At 46.4% G+C, this 21,211-nt stretch overlaps 1 protein-coding gene across 2 annotated transcripts; it reads left to right on the top strand.

Annotated features, from left to right (window-relative positions):
- Positions 1-1,286: 1,286 nt before the first annotated feature.
- On the top strand, positions 1,287-20,697 carry LOC121724272 (trichohyalin). Of its 2 annotated transcripts, XM_042110709.1 has the most exons (25): positions 1,287-1,423; positions 1,976-2,167; positions 2,258-2,322; positions 2,446-2,734; positions 4,900-4,997; positions 5,431-5,569; positions 6,421-6,546; positions 7,367-7,492; positions 7,824-7,928; positions 8,363-8,551; positions 9,041-9,294; positions 9,496-9,808; positions 10,102-10,169; positions 10,407-10,470; positions 11,516-11,638; positions 11,844-11,975; positions 12,337-12,410; positions 13,348-13,432; positions 13,811-13,898; positions 14,022-14,104; positions 14,480-14,575; positions 15,251-15,358; positions 17,199-17,312; positions 18,983-19,052; positions 19,497-20,697. In XM_042110709.1, exons 2-25 carry the CDS (start codon positions 1,985-1,987, stop codon positions 19,721-19,723), a joined length of 3,219 nt encoding a protein of 1,072 aa, XP_041966643.1. In that variant the 5' UTR covers positions 1,287-1,423; positions 1,976-1,984; the 3' UTR covers positions 19,724-20,697. The 2 variants fall into 2 exon arrangements, with proteins under 2 accessions (XP_041966643.1, XP_041966644.1); XM_042110710.1 differs by lacking the exon at positions 18,983-19,052 and having other exon boundaries at positions 19,497-19,580.
- The last annotated feature ends 514 nt before the right edge of the window (positions 20,698-21,211 follow it).

The following is a 21,211-nucleotide window of genomic DNA, read 5'->3' as shown; positions in this document are numbered from 1 at the left end:
GGAAATGGAGGAGTTCTGTTATTAAGTGTCAGTGCAGTGTTAGGTCCACAGTCTGAATACATTTTGCGATTGCAAAATTCATTTACTTTTCTAATTTAGATAGCCTTTTGTCAAATGGCTAAATCCATGTATTTTTCCACTGAGCATGTTGATACATGACTGTCAACATATTAGCCCTATGACATTAGTATTCCCAGGCTCTTATTTAGACCTAGGCCTACTGCTTAGTGAGCTCAGTTAACACAAGTTATCAGTAAATCATTGTATTTGTGTAGCAGAGATGTTGCTGGGTTACAAGAGATAGCCTACCTGTATCTCATAACAAAGACAAAGTAAACAAAAGTGTTTCATTGTGTGTTTTGATATAAATCAGTGTGTAGGCTAGGCTACTGTACATAGAAGGACACTACCATGGTGTCTGTTAGCCAGGAGTGGCACTGCAAAACACTCAAAATGATCTCAGAGTAACATGACCAGGGACAATTTCCTGAAAATTGGGAAGATTTCCAGTTCAATGGTCAATATCATTAAAATATAAAACATAAATATGTTTTAAAACACGGCAACAGAACTGGTTTGGTCAAGTATTTTGAATGGAATGGAATTGAATTGAATGGGGAAAAAAAGGGACATCTGGTCACTGGTAGATGTGTGTGTGCTATAGGCCTTAACCATGGCCTGGTCACCCTCGGAAGTAGACGTGTGTGCACCCTCAGAGGTAGACGTGTGTGCTATAGCCGTAACCCTGGCCTGTCTCCCCAAGCCAGCCTCTCCTGCAGCTAGGACAAGCATGCAGAATTCCACACTTTCCAGACGGTGGAAATATGGATGTGGATCGCGAGAATCTGAACGCTCTAATCTGAACGCTCTAATGTTAGTGTCCCTTCCATTACATAAATCTTCCAGTAAGACACTGTATGAAAACAATAACAATGATTGCTGTTCTTAATGCCATGGTTTCACCAAATAACAACACTGTTTTTTTCTCTCACAGCACTGTACTGCATTAGGCTTTAAACTGTCTTCCATGCAGATTCCTTAACACTGACACGGCATGCTGTGATGGGATGTTTTGGTCATGGAGGTATGGTGTTCACATGTGGAATTCTGGTCACTCTCAGCCACCGTCCATCTGTTAGACCACTAGGCTGCTGAAGTTCTTAGCACATGATTCTCTGAAGGGGCTGGACTTTGCACGTCCACCAAAGCCTGTACAAAGCAGTCACTATGGATACCAGGCCAAGCAGCGTTGCTCTCTTAGCTGCCTTCATTTGAGTGAGGAGCAGCCGAGAGAACACATACACACGAGAGAGATAGAGAGAAGAAAAGAGAGAGAGAGAGAGAACAGAACATTGCCACTACAGAAGGAGACTGACAGAAAGAGAGACGGAGAGGGACACGACACAAGAGACAAGTGGACGAGGTAAGAGGCAGTGAGGCAGTAAAGCAGCAGTGTGTTTCTATTGTCGTCTCATGATGTTGTAGATAATGATTTATTATGGTCACTGGTAGAATTATAATTGTTATATACCAAGGATAATATGACATTTGATTGATATTGTAACATTCCTAAGAACCAGAACCATACAGGATTTGTTTTCTACACGTACAATACCTAGTTGCTTTAATACAGATATCTGGTGTTTGTGACATCTATGACAAAAACAATCAAGCAGGATTGTCCGCTAAGTGGACATGGAGATTTGTTCCCCAGCAGTTTGCTATGGTGTAAAAAGTCTTGGCACAGTGTGAAATACGGCCTCTCTTGGACACAGTGGAAAACAAACAGAGAATTTCCAGCAGCTCATGCTTTCAGTGGCGTTGTCAAGTTGATCATGTTGACATTTTCTATTATGTTGATTTGATGATGTGATTGCGTTTCCAAGTTGAAGATGATTATGAATGTACACTTGTGAATTGAGTCTATGGCCATTGCTGTGTTCAGCTTACATGAGATCCCTCTGTTTTCTCCCAGGCATCCGTGATGGACATGTCTGAGCGTTGGAGGGGCGTTGCAGGGCTTCTCTCCCCATCAGACAGCACCGATGACTGGGGGTGGGACACCAGCTGGGCCCCTAAGCTCCTCCGGGAGTCCCTCAGGGCCAGCAGTCCCCTCTCGCTGGCCGACCTGGATGGGTGGGGGACGAGGTCGCACCTCAAACCTCAGGTGACACTGACACAGATTCTCTTCTAAACTTATCGCTCTACTAGTTTTTTTTGTATCTTCCTTAATAACGTCATCAATAATCTGTTGTAGAACTCGGCGTGGAGTTTTGCTGGAGACTTTCCAGGTTTGGGCCATCGGACCAAAATCAGTACCAGGTCAGTCTACTACACTAACAACATGCCGACTACATGCGTGATTCTACACGGCTGGGGATTGTGGCAGCAGTGTATGTGGTGAGATGTAGATTCCTTTAATCACCGTTACCCCTCTTTAAACAGTTCACCAGGTGGCCATGGCAGGCTGCAGTACAAAGACCCGTCCGGGATGCGGCGTTGGCAGTCCGCATCTCGCCTGGCCCCTGATGGTGCCCCACGGTCATCCACGCCCACCGTGGGCTCAGAACTGCGGACGGCACTGGAGCAGAGCGGGCGACGGCGGTCGGAGTTGCTTGACCGTCTACGGGAGGCCCAGCGGCGCCTGGATACCCAGACGGACCTCCTGAAGGCCAGAGACTCCGAGCTGCAGCAAAACCTGAACACCACACAGCGTCTGGAGCTCAAACAGAAGGTGGGCAAGGCCAGGGGACCATCTCTCTATTCACTCTCTCATCCATCTCATCTCTCTTTTCACTCTTTCATCCATCTCATCTCTCTATTCACTCTCTCATCCATCTCATCTCTCTCTATTCACTCTCTCATCTCTCTATTCACTCTCTCATCCATCTCATCTCTCTGTATTCACTCTGTCATCCACAGGGGCGCCTTAATACCACCTGAGGGCCCTGGGCTATATGTTTTTAAGCCCCCCCCCCCAAACCGCAAATACTAATTATGATACCCGGCCCGCGATCTGACCCGCCTATTTACATAACGTGCGCTTTTGGTTGCCTAACATGCAGTGTAGCCTATCATTATTGAACCTATGTAAAACATTTACATAAACAGGAACAGAAAGCCCTTAATCACGTCAGCCTACCCATGACATCGCTTATCAAAAAGGTTAGCCTACTGCACGAAAACAACAGCGTTGAACTTTTACAACACTATAGGCTAAGTTAAAAGATGGGTTACGAGCGTTTCGAGCTTTTCGAAAGTGCATGTGTTTGTCGTGTTGGGGGGTTCCCCAGGAGGTTTTTGAAATTCTGTCTACTTAACACACCATTCTAACACAGATTGGGAGGGACAGATACTTTTAGCCTACAGAACAAGCAGCTGGCTCATGTGATGTGAACATTGGCTCCCTTATGCATTATCACTACACTTCCCAACATGGAGACATATCTCACGTTAACAATCAGAAAACATAACATAGGATATTATTTGTGCGAATATGGGTTAGCACAAACCTAGCTTTTGGTGAACGAAGATGCAGATCGCTAATTCATTTCTTAGCGCAACAGCCCATTTTCTGCGTTCACTCCAGTGAGACAAGTGAAATAGGCCTACATGTTTTTAATGCCGTTTCATTGCCAGTCTATTTGCTACGATATTTACCTGCTATGCCTTCTGTTTTCATGGACAGTTACAGGAATCCACGTCATTCGTTTATCGTTGCTTCAATCCAACCCACGTCTCCAGAGTTTGTAAATTTGTCAGTCAGTTTCAGCCTCTCCTGTAGCTCCTCTACTTTTGGATTTATTAAGTTTTGTTACATTTTGTTACACTTTAGAAGAGAAGACAAAGGGGGCCTCTGCATCGATGTCATTGTAGAGCAGTGCAATGTGCTCAATTATGTAGGCTAGCTCCAGAGTAGGCTAATGACTGACGCCGCAAATACGGACACGGCCGTTTATTATTATTGATTATCATTATTATTATTAGGAGGCCCCTCATTGGTCGAGGCCCCTGGGCTTCAGCCCAGGTAAGCCCCTGCATTAAGGCGCCAGTGGTCATCCATCTCATCTCTCTGTATTCACTCTCTCATCTCTGTATTCACTCTGTCATCCATCTCATCTCTCTCTATTCACTCTCTCATCCATCCATCTTTCCACAAAGAAAAACCTTCAATTCTTCTCTGAAATAATTTGAAAATGACAAATCCTATTCTTTCAAGGAGATCTAGTCTGGAACACCATAGTTCATAACCGTTTCCCTCAGACAAGAAAAACATCAAAAAATGCAGTATGAAAAATGAGGAAATGTATTTACAGCAAGGGTACACCCACATACATTGTTTCCTGATTGTTGATGTTGTTTACTGTCAGTTTGTACATTTTAGGCGAAGTAGGAAGTAATGTTAAGAATCTCTGATCAATGTAATTGATAAGGCTGTACCAATGATTTCAAAGTTAGTGTCTGTCACGATGCAAGTGTTGAAAACGAATCCCAATCATGAGTCACCAGACTCTATTCACTTTGTGAATGAGTTTGGATTTTTTCAGGCTGCCACTTTAAGGAAGAAATGAAGATTTATTTCAATAAACTGTAAGGGTACCAACAAATCCAGACAGGACTGTGCACCTTAGTAATTTTTTGCAACATGTTTTGTCAGGTTTATCATGTGAGCCTGCAGTGAGCGATCAGAGTGACTGTGTGTGAGTGACCAGATTAGGTCTGAAATCAGCGGTGATCCATGTTGCCATTCAACAGCTCTCTTCAATTGAGACTTTAAGAGGAGAAGAGTGGTTCTATTCTAGATGCACCTGTTGGAGCAAAGGGGTTCTATTCTAGATGCACCTGTTGGAGCCGAATTGTGATTTAACTGTGTGATTGCCCCCCCCCCCCCCCCAGCAGCAGCTGGCCGGGGCGCTGAGCACCCTTGAGCAGAAGAAGGATGAGGCCGAGCTGAGTCGATTTGAGGAGAGCCATCACCGTGGAGAACTGCAGGACAAGTGAGTGTGAGAGGACTGCCCACACAAAAGGCATTGCGGGGGTGGAGTGTGTGTGTGTGTGTGTGTGTGTGTGTGTGGGGGGGGGGGGGGAGGGGGGTGTACTTTTACAACTAGAGTACTTTTCTGCTATTTTTGTTTACGTTAGAAACAGAGCTAACTGAAATAGCCCCAAGCCACCTCCGAGCCCTCTGCACTCAAATACACACACACACACACACACACACACACACACACACACACTGACACACACACACACTGACAAATTTGCTGGACACTCTAAATGCGCCTGGAAGAGGTGGTGTGGGAGAGTATCTATCTATCTTTTATTAATTAATTTCAGCCAACCCACCCGCACCCACAGTGTCTAACGGCATGTGTGTGCTTCAGTGATCTGTTGTTGTTGCAGCGCTGTGCCCATGCTTCTGTCCCACAGGGTTCTGCAGCTGGAGTTGGATATGCTGAAGTTGAAGTCTGCCCTGGGAAGGGAGGGTTACACTGAGCACACACCTCTCACACCCCACATCCCACTGAGCAGGACGCTGCCTGTCACCCAGCAGGATTTTCACAAGGAGGTGCATTAGCATCAGTGTTTACAGTAATGTGCCTCTCATACTATTGGTGCCCACATGTGCCTCTCATACTAACAGTGCCCACATGTGCCTCTCATACTATCAGTGCCCACATGTGCCTCTCATACTATCAGTGCCCACATGTGCCTCTCATACTATCAGTGCCCACATGTCACTCTCATTTGGATGCCTTATGTGCTCTCACTAGTGGCCCCACATATAACCAAGGTGTGCCAGCACCTTTGATCTAACTGGTTCCTGTGTGCCAGCACCTTTGATCTAACTGGTTACTGTGTGCCAGCACCTTTGATCTAACTGGTTCCTGTGTGCCAGCACCTTTAATCTCATTGGTTCCTGTGTGCCAGCACCTTTGATATAACTGGTTCCAGTGTGCCAGCACCTTTGATCTAACTGGTTCCTGTGTGCCATCACCTTTGATATAACTTGTTCCTGTGTGCCAGCACCTTTGATATAACTAGTTTCTGTGTGCCAGCACCTTTGATCTCCTATACATTTGTAAACTCTAGGGCCCATGGAACCACCATCATTACTTGACATGACATGTTTGTAAATGTTACAGTATGTTGTTATTAAACTTATGTTATAATACGTTTTAATCATCCATCTGATTTCATACAAAATACCAACTCTATGTATTAAGATAATCTTGCATTGCAACCTGGTCTGTTTCTTTTTTAACTGAATGAAAACAGTAACAGAAAATCAGTCTAGTAAACCTCTATGTAAGTGCTAACATGTTGATTGCTGGCTACTGTGTGTGTGTGTGTGTGTGTGTGTGTGTGTGTGTGTGTGTGTGTGTGTGTGTGACTGCTGTGTGTCGGTGCTTGAGACAGGGGGACCGTCAGGTGGAGAGGGAGCTGAGCCGCCTGAGGGAGGCACTGAAGGAGGCCGAGCAGAGAGCGGAGCATCAGGAGCACGAGCACGAGCAGACGCTGCAGAAACTACACACAGCTAAAGAGGTCAGAAACTACACACAGCTAAAGAGGTCAGAAGCTAAACTACACACAGCTAAAGAGGTCAGAACCTAAACTACACAGCTAAAGAGGTCAGAAACTACACACAGCTAAAGAGGTCAGAACCTAAACTACACAGCTAAAGAGGTCAGAAACTACACACAGCTAAAGAGGTCAGAACCTAAACTACACAGCTAAAAAGGTCAGAAACTACACACAGCTAAAGAGGTCAGAACCTAAACTACACAGCTAAAAAGGTCAGAAACTACACACAGCTAAAGAGGTCAGAACCTAAACTACACAGCTAAAAAGGTCAGAAACTACACACAGCTAAAGAGTTCAGACCCTAAACTACACACAGCTAAAGAGGTCAGACGCTAAATTACACACAGCTATAGAGGTCAGACGCTAAACTACACACAGCTGAAGAGGTCAGATACTAAACTCCGCTAAAGAGGTCAGAAGCTACACTCAACTAAAGCGGTCAGACAGTGAACTACACACAGCTAAAGAGCTCAGATGCTAAACTACACATAGAGGTCAGACGCTAAACTACACACAGCTATAGAGGTCAGACGCTAAACTACACACAGCTGAAGAGGTCAGATACTAAACTCAGCTAAAGAGGTCAGAAGCTACACTCAACTAAAGCGGTCAGACAGTGAACTACACACAGCTAAAGAGCTCAGATGCTAAACTACACACAGCTAAAGAGGTCAGATGCTCCAGAAGCTGCAGATAGTATAGTTTAGTATACTGCAGCATTGTACTGTATTGTATTTAGTATTGTATTGTACTGTCTCTTGGGTCTGGTGTGGTTCTGCAGGCCCAGCTGAGTGCCCTAAGGCAGGCTGAGGAGCTGAACCAGACCCTGGGTCGGTCCCGCAGGGCCCAGTCGGAACTGGAGGAGGACCTAAGCGACGCCCGCAGCCGATTGGGCCAGCTGGAGCTGGTGAGGACGCCACAGTCACCACGGCAACACAACGCTACTGCTACATGCATGAGTGGCATCAATATCATCTGCATTATACCGCTAATATCGCTTAGTCAACAACTGAACTTAATGACATTATGGTCACTTAGTTGTCTAGTAGTATCCTGTGGAGGAGAGGTAACAATATAAGGTGGGGTATAGCCTCATTACTCCATGAGTTTTGTCACAAGCCGTCACCTGTTGCAAGCTGTCCTCCACAGACACACATTTGCTCCATTTTGCATCCTCATTATGGCTCCTCATCCTCATCTATTATCCTGGATTTGATTCTGATGATGCGCATCCCCAGGAGCGAGGCCTGATGTCCACTAAAGTCCAGCGGCAGGAGGACAGCATGGAGGACCTGAGGGCTCGACTCACTACCGCCCTCTCCGACAAAGACCGTCTGGTGCAGGTAACTACCTCTCCCACAAAGACTGTCTGGTGCAGGGAACTACCGCCCTCTCCGACAAAGACCGTCTGCGTCTGGTCCAGGTAATTACTCCCCCTCTGACAAAGACTGCCTGGTCCAGGTAACTACCCCCACCCCCCTCTGACAAAGGCCGCCTAGTGCAAGTAACTCTCTGTCATCTGCAAAATCTGTGTTTAAATGCAGACTGCAGTATGCCATTGAACATGCCTGATTCTGATGAATGAATTGCATCAGTGCTTGTGACAGAAGAATGAGTCATGCTTCACACATGCACAGGATCCTTACATATAATCCAAGGATATCTTCAGGCCCACTGTATGTTGTATGCATGCTGTGTATTAGCTGTGGAACTATCTATAGGAGCTGGTTTATAGGCGACGCAGTCTGATGCTCCTCGTGGTGATCCTACCCCTCAGGAGAAGGCGGAGCTACACCAGCGGGCGCAGGGCCTACAGCTGCAGCTGGAGCGGGCAGAGAGGGGGCGCGAGGGCTTCACAGACCAGGTGTGTGAGCTCCACACGGAGCTCGCCCAGGCCAAGACGAACGCCAGCCAACACCAGCGCCAACGCGTGCTCATGGAGGATGAAGTCCACACAGCCAGACAGGTCTCAGCCAATTAAACCACTACAGCCAGACAGGTCTCAGCCAGTCAAACCACTACAACCAGACAGGTCTCAGCCAATCACATCACTGCAGCCAGAGACAGATCTCAGCCAATCACATCTTGCGTGTATGTGTCACTTAATATCCATTTCTATACAAACCAAGACGGCGGATTCCTAAAGAAACGCAAGCACCCACACCATAGGTGTATCTAAATTAGCTATGTACCAAAAATGAAATTTTACCGTGACTCGAAAAGCTGTAAATAGTGTTGTAAGGCTGCGTGTACACATCCGCTTGAAGCTCCAGTGGAATTTTAATTTCATGACGAGAATTCTCAGTCTAACCATTCATGTGCCGTTGAAACGGCGTAAATAGGCGACCCATCAATGTTATTTTGAAGTGCTAAAAATCATCGTTGTTTTAGAATTTCCGAACAAAAGTGGTGATAATTGGGGGTTATATGATACACAGTTCAACTGTTTCTACAGCTGAGTGAGAAGTTGACCTCTGACCTTGAGACGGCGAGACAGAGATTGGAGGTCACCTTGAGCCAGCTGCATCACCGGGAGGCGGAGAAGGTCATCCACACCAATCAGATCGCGGCTCTGGAGGCTGAGCGCACACAGCTAATTGGAGAGAAGGAGGAGCTTATGAGCTCTGTCCACTGTCAGGGTCAGGAGGTCACGGTAGAGGAACACCTGGAGGTCATGAAGGAGCTGAGGGACAGGCTCCTAACTCTCAGGTGAGAGGGGTCAGAGGTCAGAAACACACTCCCCAGTGGGTCATGTCTGACTACGAGGGCTCCGGAATACACTCCGAAATGTATCATGTTTTACTCTTTTTGTCTCCATGGAAGACCTTTTTAGCATTGCAAAGCAGCCTTTTTGGCTGAGAATAGGTGAAAGTAGTCTTCTCTGATTGGTCACGTTGTTTTCCCCTGCAGTGAATCCCAGGATGCCTTGCAGCAGAAGAAGGAGGAGCTTGAGGCCTGTTGCCAAGGTCTGGAGGAACAGGCCTCAGTGAGAGAGGCGGAGCTACAGAGGCAGATGGAGGAGAGGCAGCGGCTGGAGGCGGGGTTATCTAAGGAGAAGGAGGAGCTAAAGAGGCAGGAGGCAGGGTTTTCTGTGGAGAGGGAGGAGCTGAAGAGGCAGGCCACCCACTGGAATGGGAGGTGGGAGGAGGTGGCCATGAAGCTCCGCCTCACGCAGGCAAAGCTGGAGGAGTCGCAGAGGGAGCACGAGCAGGAGGCCTGCAAAGTGAGCTCCTCCTCTCAGCTGTCATGTGACCAGTCAGCCACCCAATCACACAGATGCAATACTTCACTGCAGCTTTCTAATGAATACCAGAACCAAAGAAATTTAGGGTTATGCATACAAACCCTAATACAGACAAATGGTCAGGCTTCCTAGTTTTACATAGTGGCGACTGGATGTCCATATTTAAGAACTTCTCCCTGAATGTCTGGTGCATGATGATTGCTGATGAGATGTGCCCCACACTCAGGATGAGTGACCTCTGTGACCTCTGCTGTGTTTTCTGTATGTTTCAGCTGAGGGAGGAGGCCACTGGAATGTCACAGTCTGTCAGGACCCTTCAGACCGAGCTGCAGAGAAGCAAGTGAGTGGGAGGACGAGGAAAAAAAGAAAGAGTGGATGAATGGATGGATGAATGGATGGATGAATGGATGGGTAAAGGAATAAAGGAATGAATGGATGAGTAAAGGAATGGATGGACAATTAAAGGAATGGATGGATGGGTAAAGGAATGGATGGATGAATGGATGGGTAAAGGAATTGATAAATGAATAAATGAGTTGTTCCTGCTACTTACCTAACTGTCCATTTTCCCTGTAAGAGATGATGTTAGCCATCTCCTCAAGCAGAAAGCTCAAGTTGAAGATGCCATGGAGAAACTCAAGGTCAGACATTAAGCTTTTCATATTATAACAGTCAGTAATAATCCTCATGTCCTGCATCTCCCATTTGAGGTGGGTAGGGTGGGTAAGTGGGTAGGTGGGTAAGTGTGTAGGTGGGTAAGTGGGTAGGTGGGTAGGGTGGGTAAGTGGGTAAGTGTGTAGGTGGGTAAGTGGGTACAGTAGGTGGGTAAGTGGGTAGGGTGGGTAAGTGGGTAAGTGTGTAGGTGGGTAGGGTGGGTAGGTGGGTAGGGTGGGTAAGTGGATAAGTGGGTAGGTGGGTAAGTGGGTAGGTGGGTAAGTGGGTAAGTGTGTAGGTGGGTAAGTGGGTAGGTGGGTAAGTGGGTATCGGAACGTCACATATTACCAACCGTCACGTATGTCCAACCTCTTACGTGTATGTGTCACTTAATATTAATTTCTATACAAACCAAGACGGCGGATTCCTAAAGAAACGCAAGCACCCACACCATAAGTTGATCTAAATTAGCTATGTACCAAAAATGACATTTTATCGTGACTCGAAGAGCTGTAAACAGTGTTGTAAGGCTGCGTGTACAAATCCGCTTGGAGCTCCAGTGGAATTTTGAATTGCTGACGAGAATTTCTCGGGCTAACCGCTGATGTGCCGTGAGAAAGGTTGGGAATAAGCACCCACCAGCCCAGTACTAAACTCCGAGCGTGGTAAACAGAATCAGATATTTCAGGCAGTAAAAGCCCCGGTAAGAACCAAACTAGATTTTGTTCAAATCTACACACCTTTGGCTACTGAAAAATGTAAGGTTAATTTAGCAAATATTATTTTGAAGTATTAAAAAACATTGTCAACATTTTCGAACAAAATGGTTGGTAATTAGCATGTTTACAATAGGTGTGTAAGGTGGGTAAGTGGGTAGGTGTGTAAGGTGGGCAAGTGGGTAAATGAGTAGGTGTGTAAGGTGGGTAAGTGGGTATGTGTGCAAAGTGGGTAAGTGGGTAGGTGGGTAAGTGGGTAGGTGTGTAAGGTGGGTAGGTGGGTAGGTGGAACTGAATGTCTATCTGTGCTGACCAGAGCCATGCTGACCAGAGCCATGCTGACGCCCAGCTGAGGGCCGAGGTGGAGACGCTCAAACAGCAGCTGAAGAACGAGAGACTCAGGAGTCAGAGGGAGCGGCAGGAGCATACAGACAGTCAGGTGTGTGGCCATACAGGTGTGCTGTGTGTGCAGGTGTGTTGTGTGTGATGTCTTAAGAGTGTTGCATGTTGTTGTTGTGAGTGTTGTGTGCTCTGGTGTATGTTGTCTCAGGTGTGTGTTGCATATTGTTGAGTGTGTTTTGTCTTAGGTATGCATTGTATGTTATGTTTGTGTGTGTGTGTGTGTGTGTGTGTTGTGTGGGCAGGTGTCTCTAGAGCAGGTGGATCGTGAGCTGGCGCAGGTGAGGGTGGAGCTTGAGCAGGTGTGGGACATGCTCCGCCTCCGAGACTCAGCACTAGAGGAGCAGCAGCAGGAGCTGCAGTCGGCAAGGAGCCAGGTGAGGGGGGACAGGTGAGGGGGGACAGGTGAGAGGACAGGTGGGGGGACGGGTGGGGGGGGTACTTGAGGGGACGGGTGGGGGCAATTGAGGAGAGGACAGGTCAGGTGTGTTAAATGTTTCAAATGTAAAGCACTTTGAGCTGCATTCTGTGTATGAAAGGTGCTATACAAATAAAGCTTATTATTATTATTATTATTATTATTATGCAAGTTAGAGGAACACTCTAATGATGATGAAGATGCTGAAGACAGGAAAGTCATCAGACTGTTCCATATGTGCTGATTACGGAGCATTTTCTCATCTCATCTCTCTCTCTCTCTCTCATCTCTCTCTCTCTCTCTCTCTCTCTCTCTATCAGGCGTCTCAGCACAGCTGTGAGGTGGAGAGACTGAGACAGCAGTTGGCAGACAGGGAGCAGGAACTTAAAGACAGGTACACTGGTCTGTCCTTACTGTCCTCTCCCCGTTCTTTCCTCAGATAGGAGCATGAACTGTAGATAACTTTCTGCTGGACAGGAGGCGGTATTTTAGGAGAAGCGCATGGACGCATTGGACTTAACTTTAATAGCATTAGTTGTTATCTTTGTGGTCTGGGAAACAGATTATATGCCTCCCAGATTATTTAATGGGAACTACTCCCCCCCCACACACACACACATACACACCCGCACATTGTAGCCACTCCGCCAGTCACAATCCCCTGTGTTAGATGTTCATTCAAGTTTGTGACATGGCAAGTTTCCCAGACAGATTATTTCTGCCCTGGACAGAAAAGTGATTTCATTCAAAATGTTTAAATCCCTGTTGGAGACACAACCCCAAAATCCCATCACTCCTGCCCTCTCCTGCCCCGTGGTAGAGTGGATGGCATCACTACTGCCCTGTGGCGAGGTGGGTGGCACCATTTATTGCCATCTCCTGCCCCGTGGTGAGGTGGGTGGCACCACTATTGCCCCGTTGTGGAGTGGATGGCATCACTACTGCCCTCTCCTGCCCTGTGGTGAGGTGGATGGCACCACTACTGCCCTGTGGCATCATCTGTGTTTGAATTTCGTGTAATGGTGTGAGTCTGTGTGCCTCCTGGTCTAATGCGTAAGGTCAACACCCTTCCTGCTTTACAGTCAGACAGCTCCTGGTCTGACATGTGGTGTGTGTTACTGTGGACTGTCGAGGAATGTCCCTCTTCAGCTGTGATGTGAAGGTTCCTTCGTGTATGTATGTGTGTATGTATGTGTGTGTGTGTATGTATGTGTTTGTGTGTGTTTGTGTGTGTGTGTGTATGTGTGTGTGTATGTGTGTGTGTGTGTGTGTGTGTGGTAATTCTGTTCCGAGCTATGTATGCTATGTATGTCTCTGTATGTTGTGTCCAGGGAACGTGCTCAGGGCAGTGTGGATAGGCAGAGAGAGACGGAGAGAGTTGAGGCCCAGAGGACCATCACAGCACTACAGCACCAGGTACACACACTCACACACACACATCATCATACACAGCAGAACACACACTCTCACACACACACACACATCATCATACACAGCAGGACACGCACACTTACACACACTTACGACACACAGAATGGAATGAAGTTTGTGTTTAACTGTCATGTTCTGTGTGTGTGTTCATGTTTGTGCACGTGTGTGTGCATGTGTGCGTGCGTGTGTGTATACGTGGGTGTATGTGTGCGCGCGCGCGCGCGCGCGCGTGTGTGTGTGTGTGTGTGTGTGTGTGTGTGTGTGTGTGCGTGTGTGTGTGTGTGTGTGTATACGTGGGTGTATGTGTGTGTGTGTGTGTGTGTGTGTGTGTGTGTGTGTGTGTGTGTGTGTGTGAGTGGCTAGCCTGAGTTAAGCAGGTCCAGTGTGAGAGGGCAGGAGGCTGGTGAGGAGGCTGCTGGAGAGGTGGAGTCCCTAAGAGCCCAGCTGGAGGGTGAGAGGCTGGGGAAACATTATTTATCTATTTCAACTCAATGTGGTACACACATATAAACTTACAATTCTTACCCACACCCGTGTGTGTGTGTGTGTGTGTGTGTGTTGTCTCTGGCCACAGAAACTAGGAAGCGATCCGAACAGCTCCAGCAGGAGAGAGACCAGGCGGTGCAAAAGCTGCGGAGTCTGAAAGAGGTCCTCCAGGTGATATCCCACAATGCATTGCACACTATCCATGTATTCCTTTAATTAAAAAGTGCTATCTGACTCATGTTCAGTGCTATCTGACTCATATTGAGTGCTATCTGACTCATGTTCAGTGCTATCTGACTCTTGTTTTGTGTTCAGTGCTATATGACTCATGTTCAGTGCTATCTGACTCATGTTCAGTGCTATCTGACTCATGTTTTGTGTTCAGTGCTATATGACTCATGTTCAGTGCTATCTGACTCATATTTTGTGTTCTGTGCTATCTGACTCATGTTCAGTGCTATTTGACTCATGTTTTGTGCTATCTGACTCATGTTCAGTGCTATCTGACTCATGTTCAGAGCTATCTGACTCATATTTTGTGTGCAGAACAAACCTGAGAGAGGCCCCCCCTCTGAGAGCAGGAGGGAGAAGATGGCGGCACCTGCTGACCCTGACCAGCAGAGGAGACTGGTCACTGAGCAGGTCAGAGATGGGTTGTGTGTGTGTGTGTGTGTGTGTGTGTGTGTGTGTGTGTGTGTGTGTGTGTGTGTGTGTGTGTGACTGAGTGCGGTAGGTCGGTTATGGGTTGGATTGGGATGGATCACAATTACCGTATAGTAAAACACCCTGCAGTGTGTGTGTGTGTGTGTGTTTGTATGCTTATGTGTATGTGTGTATGTATCTGTGTATGTGTGTGTGTCTGTGTGTGTGTGTGTGTCTGTATGTATCTGTGTATATGTGTGTGTCTGTGTGTGTGTGTTTGTATGCTTATGTGTATGTGTGTATGTATCTGTGTATGTGTGTGTGTCTGTGTGTGTGTGTGTATGTGTATGTATCTCTGTGTGTGTATCTGTGTGTGTGTGTGTGTGTGTGTGTCTGTGTGTGTGTGTTTGTGTGTGTGTGTGTGTGTATGTGTGTGTGTGTGTTTGTATGCCTATGTGTATGTGTGTATGTATCTGTGTGTGTGTGTGTGTGTGTGTGTGTCTGTGTGTGTGTCTGTGTGTGTGTGTGTGTATGTGTGTGTGTCTGTGTGTGTGTGTGTATGTGTGTGTGTCTGTGTGTGTGTGTGTATGTGTGTGTGTCTGTGTGTGTCTGTGTGTGTCTGTGTGTGTGTGTTTACCTGTATGTTGAGTGTAAAGGCCTCCCGTGTGTCCCCAGCTGAAGAGCCTGTTTAAGGAGCGGGAGCAGCTCAGTGGACAGGGGTCAGACAGGTCACCTGGCGCCCACACACGGGCAGGCTCACCACAAAGGTCAAGGGTCATCAAGGTGAGATCATGTGCACACACTCATGTCTGTGTTGTCCTACTATCACTGAGAGATGACAGAGATTGATCAGCCCCTCAGTACGGTGTACATTTTAGGACATCCCCAGCTGTCAGAGTCAGGTCTCAAACTTGAGAGCGTTTTTCCTGAGACCTGATGTCCTTTCATCTGATGTCTAACACCTGACTCTGACAGCTGAGGATGTCCTAAAATGTACACCATACCTCAGTTGTGTTTCACCACGTCAGAGCTGTTCTGAGGAGCACTTTTATGTGTTAAAGTTGAGATGAAACATGAAGGCTAAATCACGTGCGCCAGGACAGCTAGACTGAGGGCTAGTCCACACGTATCAAACCGATCTTTTTTTCCTCCGTCTTCCCTGGAACCATATCAAGAATATTTGCGTCCAAACGGATCCATCTCAACACACTACTTCATATCCTAGGCCTATAGGTGGCACTGTTTCTCTTACAGAAATTGACCAAAGCTTGCGCGCTGTAGGCTATACAAACAGACAGAATAGGCTAGGACGAACATGGCTAGTGCAAGGAAACTAGAATTGTTTGTGTGGACTGATAGTGAATTGCCAACTGTAGTCAACTGTAAAACTAATAAACTTCATTTTATGTCCTTTATTTGGCTAACGCAGGTACAAATAATCTCCTTAACTTTCTTTGGTTGTAGGATAGTCTGCAATTCACATTAGTTTTGGCTATCACCGCAAATGCATAGGCTACTAAATGCTAGGTTTACCCACGTTAGGCTATTCTGTCGCCAGATTTATAATATTGCTATAATACCTTCGTTAGTAACAGTCAATACTTTTGCCTGCATCAAATCGCGCATTCGCATTTAGTGCGCATCTACCATAGGCTTAACATGAGTTACGCGTCTTTGTATGCTCATATCTGACTTCACTAGACTATGAATGCATTTATTTAATGTTGTAAGACATGTAAAATAAATGAATGACACCGGCACTACGCACAAATTAATTTAAACGTACACCGCACTTCCCTAATTACTTCTGACTAGTTCTCTCGCGTCACCGACGATAGCTAGAAATGCATCAAGAAAACACACGAAACACTGTTCAGTCCACCAAGTCATGATAATGATCTTCTCATGAAGTCATGAGAATGAGTCATGATTGGCGCTGCGCAGCACCAGTTGTGATATTTATCCTACTGAGTGTAATCGTAGGCAGAGACTTTCTAATGTGGAGACACAGCACTCAAAAAATACTCCATAGAAATGCATGGGGCTAGTTTGTCACGCCAATATGGCCGTTGTCTACACATATCCCACCCCTTCCTCGGCAAAACGTCGACATGTGAATACATTGAGCCAATCATGTGTTGTGATCTCGCCGCTGGAGCAAGATTGGTGTCGTGAAGCCTTGCGCACGCGCATTTCTGCCGAAATGGATGCCCGACGAGTGCCCAAAAAGCATTGTCAAATGGCCGCCGAGTGGAGGGACTTGCCTAAAAGGACTTTGTCGTAGGTAATGTCATGTATGAAAACTAGTATTGTTAGGCAATACTATAAGTGTCAAGTCCAGGGCAGCTGAGGTGTGGTGATGACATCATCAATAGGCAGGTATGCGGTTTCGCCGTCCAAACGAACTCACAAGGGCTACGGTTTCGGATTTTTCCACCCTGGGACTAGGTTTCAAAAAAGTGCGGTTTCGGGCAGTGTGTTTACAGGATTCGTTTGGACGATAGGCCAAGACGAAGCAAAACCGGTGCGTTTAACCCAAAAAGCGTCGCCGTGTGGACGGGGCCTGAGGCAGCAGTCACACTTCACTGTGCTCACTGGTGTGCTTCCCCCACGTGTCCTGCAGGGGGCGCTGGAGAAGAGGCTGGAGCGGGAGCTGTTCCAGGACTCAGATGACCAGCAGGGGGCAGCACAGACTTCAAACACTGGACAGTATGGAGGAGAGGGACCTCAGGAACAGGTACACACACACACACACACACACACACACACACACACAGACATATCCATTAACCCACAGATGGCATTTATATACACAATTACACATGCCACTCATACAAACAATTTAACACACCCACCAGTGGCCAAGTTAGTGTGTGATTAAACACACTCCTATCTGTGGTAGAGGTCTGCGCGGGACTGATTTTTCAGTCCGCATTAATGTGTAATTTTTAGTCCTGCTCCCGCCCGCATCTGTAACATGATGTCCCGCTCCCACCCGCTAAAGCCCGCATGCAGGAGGGATAGCCTATTCAGTTTTTCTTTCTGTCCCACACACTTGAGAAAGACTCCAGATGTCAGTTTCTTGGTTCTGAATGTAGGCTAACAACTGAAGTAGGCCTAGTCTGGTGCCCTCTTCCTCTGTCATGCTTTCGATTTTTGAGTTTTGACAATGAGCAGCAGGAACAAATTGAACCCACATAAACGACAATATAGGCTATAGGCCTGCTATCCATCAGTTATGCTTAAACCCCGTTTTTTAATGCTGCCTAACAGAACATCCAGCTGAACTATAGTTATGAACAGTACTTTAATCATTTCCATATTTAATTTTACGCACATATTTAATTTGCGGGAGTGCAGTGAATCATCGGTTTGTCCCGCACCCGCGAACGCACCTCTCTCATCCCGCCCGCTCCCGCAAAGAGCTTTCAAAAGTTGTCCCGCGCCGCACTCTTTTGCGTCGGGACCACGGGAGTGCAGACCTCTAATCTGTGGTAATCTAGATCAGACACACTCATGTGTATGTCAGAGTCTAGTCTGAATGATGGTGTGTGTGTGTGTGTGTGTGTGTAAAGAGAGTAGTAGATAAGGATGTGGTCCTATCATCATCGTCATGTGGCGGTGATATCCCTTAGGCTGTGTGTGTGTGTGTGTGTGTATGTGCATCTGTGTGTATGTGTGTGTGTGTGTGACAGTGAGATCCTCCGGACTGTACTCTGATAAGAGGCTTTGCAGCTGGACAGCAAGGAGGGGACCTGGTCAAAAGCTGGATAATACACATCTGACATTCCCTGGAGAAGCAGCTGGAGTGCACTCACACACACTCACACACACACATACAGGAGAGGGTTAAACGAGCTGCATCCACACCACTAATCTGTAGCTGCCAGGACACTGTGTGTATGTTCCCAGGAGTGGATTAGAGTGTGTGTGTGTGTGTGTGTGTGTGTGTGTGTGTGTGTGCGCGGCGTGTGTTTAGAGAGAGTGTGTGTGTATGTGTGTGTGTGTGTGCGTGGCGTGTGTTTAGAGTGTGTGTACCCTAGAGTGTGTGTGTGTGTGTGTGTGTGTGTGTGTGTGCAGCATGTGTTTAGAGTGTGTACCCTAGAGTGTGTGTGTGTGTGTGTGTGTGTGTGTGTGTGTGCAGCGTGTGTTTAGAGTGTGTGTACCCTAGTGTGTGTGTGTGGTGTGTGATTAGAGTGTGTGTATCCCAGAGTGTGTGTGTGGCATGTGTTTAGACTGTGTGTACTGCTGGGTAACTCACCCCCTGGAATGAAACACACTGTGTTGGGATGAGTGTCCGCCGTGAGTGTGATGAGTGTGTGTGTATGTGTGTGGCGTGTGATGAGTGTGTGTGTGTGTGGCGTGTGATGAGTGTGCAGCTGACTGGCAGTGTGTCCTCCTCCTCAGATGTCCGCCGTGAGTGCGATGTGTGTGGGTGTCAGCGGTCTAGAACACCAACGCAACAACCTCCTCAGAGGTGACCGACCGGATGGGGTCCAATCAGGAAATAAATCATAGCATGATATAGGAGCATCCAAACACACTCTTATACATGTGTTCAAATGAGTCTGTGATTGGGGGCTTGCACTTGGGTGTGTGTGTGTGTGTGTGTGTGACTTTATGTGTGAATACGACAGTGTGATTGCCATCTCACCTACACTTGAATCTACTTCTGTGATTGCTTGGTTTGCAAGTCATCTTATCTAGCACGTGTGAAACACTTCCCTTATTTGCCTTCAATGTATTCTTCTTGATTTAGCCGTTAGCTTGCATTGTGTCACTCTTATAATGTGCTCCGGGTGAAAGTGTCTGACAAATTACTTGAATTTAATTTAAATGTGCTGTAACTGATAAAAAAAAAAGCTGTTTAAGAGTGAAAGTGAAAAAGTTGGAGCGTGATGATGTCATTATTCTGATGTAGCCACAGTGAAGTTCCGTGAGGTCCCAGCAGCAGAGATTCGAAACCATGGCAACACCCCGGCAGCCATTCTTTTGTCATATCAGGACTGTGGCCATGATGAAGAGAGAAACACACACTCCCACGGCGAGGACGGAGCGTATCTGGCCACACAGGTGTGTGTGTGTGACTCCCAAGAGGAGGAAGAGGAGGAGGATGAGGATGAAAAGAAGATGATGGAGGAAAAGTAACTAATCAGCAAATGAGACTATCTTCTTAATAACTCAAGTTTTTTTTAATGACTAAATTGTTTTTGGTGTTTGAGAGAGGTGATGAGCTCCGTTTCAACAGCATGTTGAACTGACACTAACCCGGGTCTAGCACAGTGGCATACTAACCTGGGTCTAGCACATTGGCATACTAACCCGGGTCTGGCACAGTGGCATACATCTAATCAGGACTTGGAGTTTGATGGAAACCATGCAGCACAGCATGCTTAATATGTGTGAGAATGACACACGTTAACACACGACACACACACACACACACGCACGCACGCACGCACACACACACTCTCACTCACACACACACACACACACACACACACACACACGCACACACGCACACACACACACACACATATTTAGGCTAGATTTGAGCCCCAGTCACAACTGTGTGACATTGTGAGAAAGACGAGAGGGTTGACCTCAAGCCTACTACATACTCGCCGTTCCCGACCTGTAGCGCAACAATGTGACGTCATGTGTGTCCACTAGCTCTAGTAAATGTGTGATGTGAAGCTTGTCTTTGTCCTTGTCTTTTTGGGGGGCCTGATCCGTAGACAGATCTATAACATAATGTCATCTTATCAGCAAGAGGCCAGTGGGATAGGCTGTTTCAGAGTTACTGCTGCCTTACCACTATATACACTACACTATACTACACTACGATATACTATATTATACTGTTCTACACTATACTATGAATACTTGCCCAACTGCCCCCCCCCCCAACACACACACACACACACACACACACACACAGAGTAATATATTTCCTTTGGAAAAAGCAATATTTGATAGTCAGTAATTTCTTTTTCTTTGGAAATACAGTAATTTCTGTCTTTGGCAAAATCAGCTTTTTTAAAACTCCATGTACTGTACATCTGGTGGTCATTGTATTTTGCTTCTTTTTTCTTGTTGGCTATAAAATAATGTATTCACAACAGCAAATTATTTTGGTTTCATGTTTACTATGTATATCAACTTCTCTCTGTAGATGATTTTAACTCTTGTTTGGAAATATACATAGAAGACAGAAGAGCTTTAGGTTTTGAACAACAGTACATGATTTATATACTGTAAAACTGTCATATTATGACAAAAGTGTTTATAATGTGAGGTGAATTAGAGATGTGTTTATGACATTTTGAATGTTGTGTCATTTTGCTGGAGATTTGAGGCATTTTGCATTTTGTGTGAGCAATTGTGGGTTTTGTGTATAGTTTTGAAAAATAGACACAGAGTTTTGAAAATGTTTGTAAACAGTGTAAAATTGTAAACACAACAGCTCTAAATTGATCACACTTGTTTCAAATGATGTGACACAACCGAGTGCAAACAGGTTGCTGAACAGTGCATAGTTCATATCAGCAATGGGCAGAAACTATCAGAGTATTTAGAGTGCAGTTTAGGCTATAAACTGTAATGTACTTCTCATTTACAGTACTGAAATGTGTG

Source organism: Alosa sapidissima, chromosome 11 (assembly GCF_018492685.1).
Source record: "Alosa sapidissima isolate fAloSap1 chromosome 11, fAloSap1.pri, whole genome shotgun sequence".
Classification (NCBI taxonomy): domain Eukaryota; kingdom Metazoa; phylum Chordata; class Actinopteri; order Clupeiformes; family Clupeidae; genus Alosa; species Alosa sapidissima.
This window is presented reverse-complemented; position numbering and strand designations above follow the sequence as displayed.

What these genes read in the sequence shown, in the direction of transcription:
- LOC121724272 (XM_042110709.1), top strand. Translation starts at nt 1,985, where the DNA reads ATGGACATGTCTGAGCGTTGGAGGGGCGTTGCAGGGCTTCTCTCCCCA. An exon ending in GAGCAGGAACTTAAAGACAG is followed by an intron (nt 12,411 to 13,347) that starts GTACACTGGTCT and finishes TGTTGTGTCCAG; the next exon opens with GGAACGTGCTCAGGGCAGTG. An exon ending in AAAGGTCAAGGGTCATCAAG is followed by an intron (nt 15,359 to 17,198) that starts GTGAGATCATGT and finishes CGTGTCCTGCAG; the next exon opens with GGGGCGCTGGAGAAGAGGCT.